The sequence below is a fragment of the Aptenodytes forsteri genome, unplaced genomic scaffold (assembly GCF_000699145.1).
Source record: "Aptenodytes forsteri isolate BGI_AS27 unplaced genomic scaffold, ASM69914v1 Scaffold76, whole genome shotgun sequence".
NCBI classification, from domain to species: Eukaryota; Metazoa; Chordata; class Aves; order Sphenisciformes; family Spheniscidae; genus Aptenodytes; species Aptenodytes forsteri.
Genome location: NW_008794444.1, coordinates 1670074 through 1671821, shown reverse-complemented (window position 1 = coordinate 1671821; position 1748 = coordinate 1670074). Strand labels below are relative to the sequence as shown.

At 61.3% G+C, this 1748-nt stretch overlaps 1 protein-coding gene across 2 annotated transcripts in view; it reads left to right on the top strand.

Annotated features, from left to right (window-relative positions):
• Nucleotides 1-1231: 1231 nt before the first annotated feature.
• The window catches only part of LGALS3 (galectin 3), a 5623-nt gene continuing 5106 nt past the window's right edge, over nt 1232-1748 (top strand). The window contains exons 1-2 of one of the 2 annotated variants that reach the window (XM_019474791.1): nt 1232-1249; nt 1564-1739. In XM_019474791.1, coding sequence (XP_019330336.1) covers nt 1232-1249; nt 1564-1739 — 194 coding nt within the window. Of the gene's footprint in view, nt 1250-1563; nt 1742-1748 lie in introns of both variants that reach the window. The other variant, XM_009289834.2, reaches the window with a different exon arrangement.

The window sequence follows — 1748 nt, the reverse complement described above, 5'->3', positions numbered from 1 at the left end:
CCCCTCACCCCCCCCCCGTTGCTCGTGTTTGCTGCTGCGGCCTCCCCCCCCCAGGGGATTTTGTTTGGGTTGGTTTTTTTTTATTGAAATCTTCTCGGGAATGGGGAAGTGAGTAACGCTGGCTGCGGCCGGCGTGCAGAACAAAACTTGCTCCCGTGACACGGGTGGGCGCCGATACCGCGTTACTCATCCCACCCAGCAGCTCCGCTCCTTCACGCGCCTTTGCAGGAGCAGAGCATCGCCACCGGGCGCCTTCCCCTTGCGCAGAGCCTGCGTGGGTGTGGGTGTCACCCGGAGTCCCGCACAGACAGCTGGCACCCCCCCAGCCAGGGCAGGGAGGTGGCCGTGTGTGCGTATGTGTGTTCCCCCTGCACCGCCGTCACCCCTCTGGGAAAGTGCCTGGCTGGCAGGGCCCTCTGCCTCCACCGTGTGTGTGTCCCCCTGCCCTGCACCGCCACCACCCCTCTGGGAAAGGGCCTGGCTGGCAGGGCCCTGCCTGCCTCCAACGCTGCCGAACTAGCCGGGGCGACAGCGGAGGGCTGGCTGCGGAGCGGGTTTGCTGGAGGCAGAAAGAACAGCTCACCGCACTGCCCCTTCGGGTTTGGGGTTTTTTTTCCCTTTACAAAAAGTGTTTTGAGGCTGGACCAAATCTTCCTGACTTCTGAGCACAGCAGGCCTGGCACGGGCATTTTTTTGGTAGATCAAAGGCAGAGGTCCACACTGACCCGTGGTTCTGGCAGGACGAGGGTGCTCGTGTGGTTTGCGATGCTGCGCGGTGCTTCCCTGTGAGCAAAGAGCAAAAACCCGGTGAAAACCCGTCGAGAGGCTGGAGGGAGCCGAGAGCTCTCAGGGCAGAGCAGCACCAGGTCCCCGCCGCCCGGTGTCCCCTCTCTGCTTGACACCAGCAGCGTCGTAAGGTCAACGACGGCGTCGCATTAACTTCAACCCCGCAGTGGCCAATTTCATCCGGAGGGTGTTTGGGCTGGATTCACCCCCCGGAGCCGTTCAGGCTGCTCACGGTGGTGACTCTCGATTTCTCCTGCAGGTACCAGACGAGGGTTTGTTCTGCGGTACCGGAGCTGTCGGCTCTGCCTGGCAGGTACGTGACGGGGGATTACCGATTTCCAGCCTGTTGCCGCTGTGAACTGTAACTCTTCTCGAAAAATCTCTATTTTTCGGATGGCTTATGTTAAAAATGACTTGAGTCCTTTGTCTTTTTGTTTCAGGAAAAATGTCGGACGGTTTCTCCGTAAGTATGGCTTTCTTTAAAAAAAAAAAACCTGGGGGCCGTGATTGAGCGGGGACCTTCGGTGGGGGCGGGAGCACGGCTCCGCTAACCTGCGTAACTCCCCGAATCCACTCCAGTTACCTCGGCATTTACCGGTTTTCTGGAAACCTCAGCCCAGGCACTCAACCCCCCACACACACACACTGCTTGGGAGCAGTTGAGCGCTTGCCCTCAGCGCGCGCTGTAGGCCACGAAAGCTGGGTGTTGGAGGACTCAACCCCACCCCAGGATTAATGTCACCCACCTAACCCTCCTCCTCTCCCCTCTGTCCCCAGTTATCCGACGCCTTGGCCACCAGCAACAACCCCACCCCCGGTGCCCCCCCACCCCAAGGCTGGCCCTCCTGGGGGAACCAGCCGCCGGCTCCTGGGGGGTTCCCGGCGTACCCCGGCCCTCCGGGGACCTATCCTGGCTCACCGGCAGCACCGGGGACCTACCCTGGAGCACCAGGACCGTATCC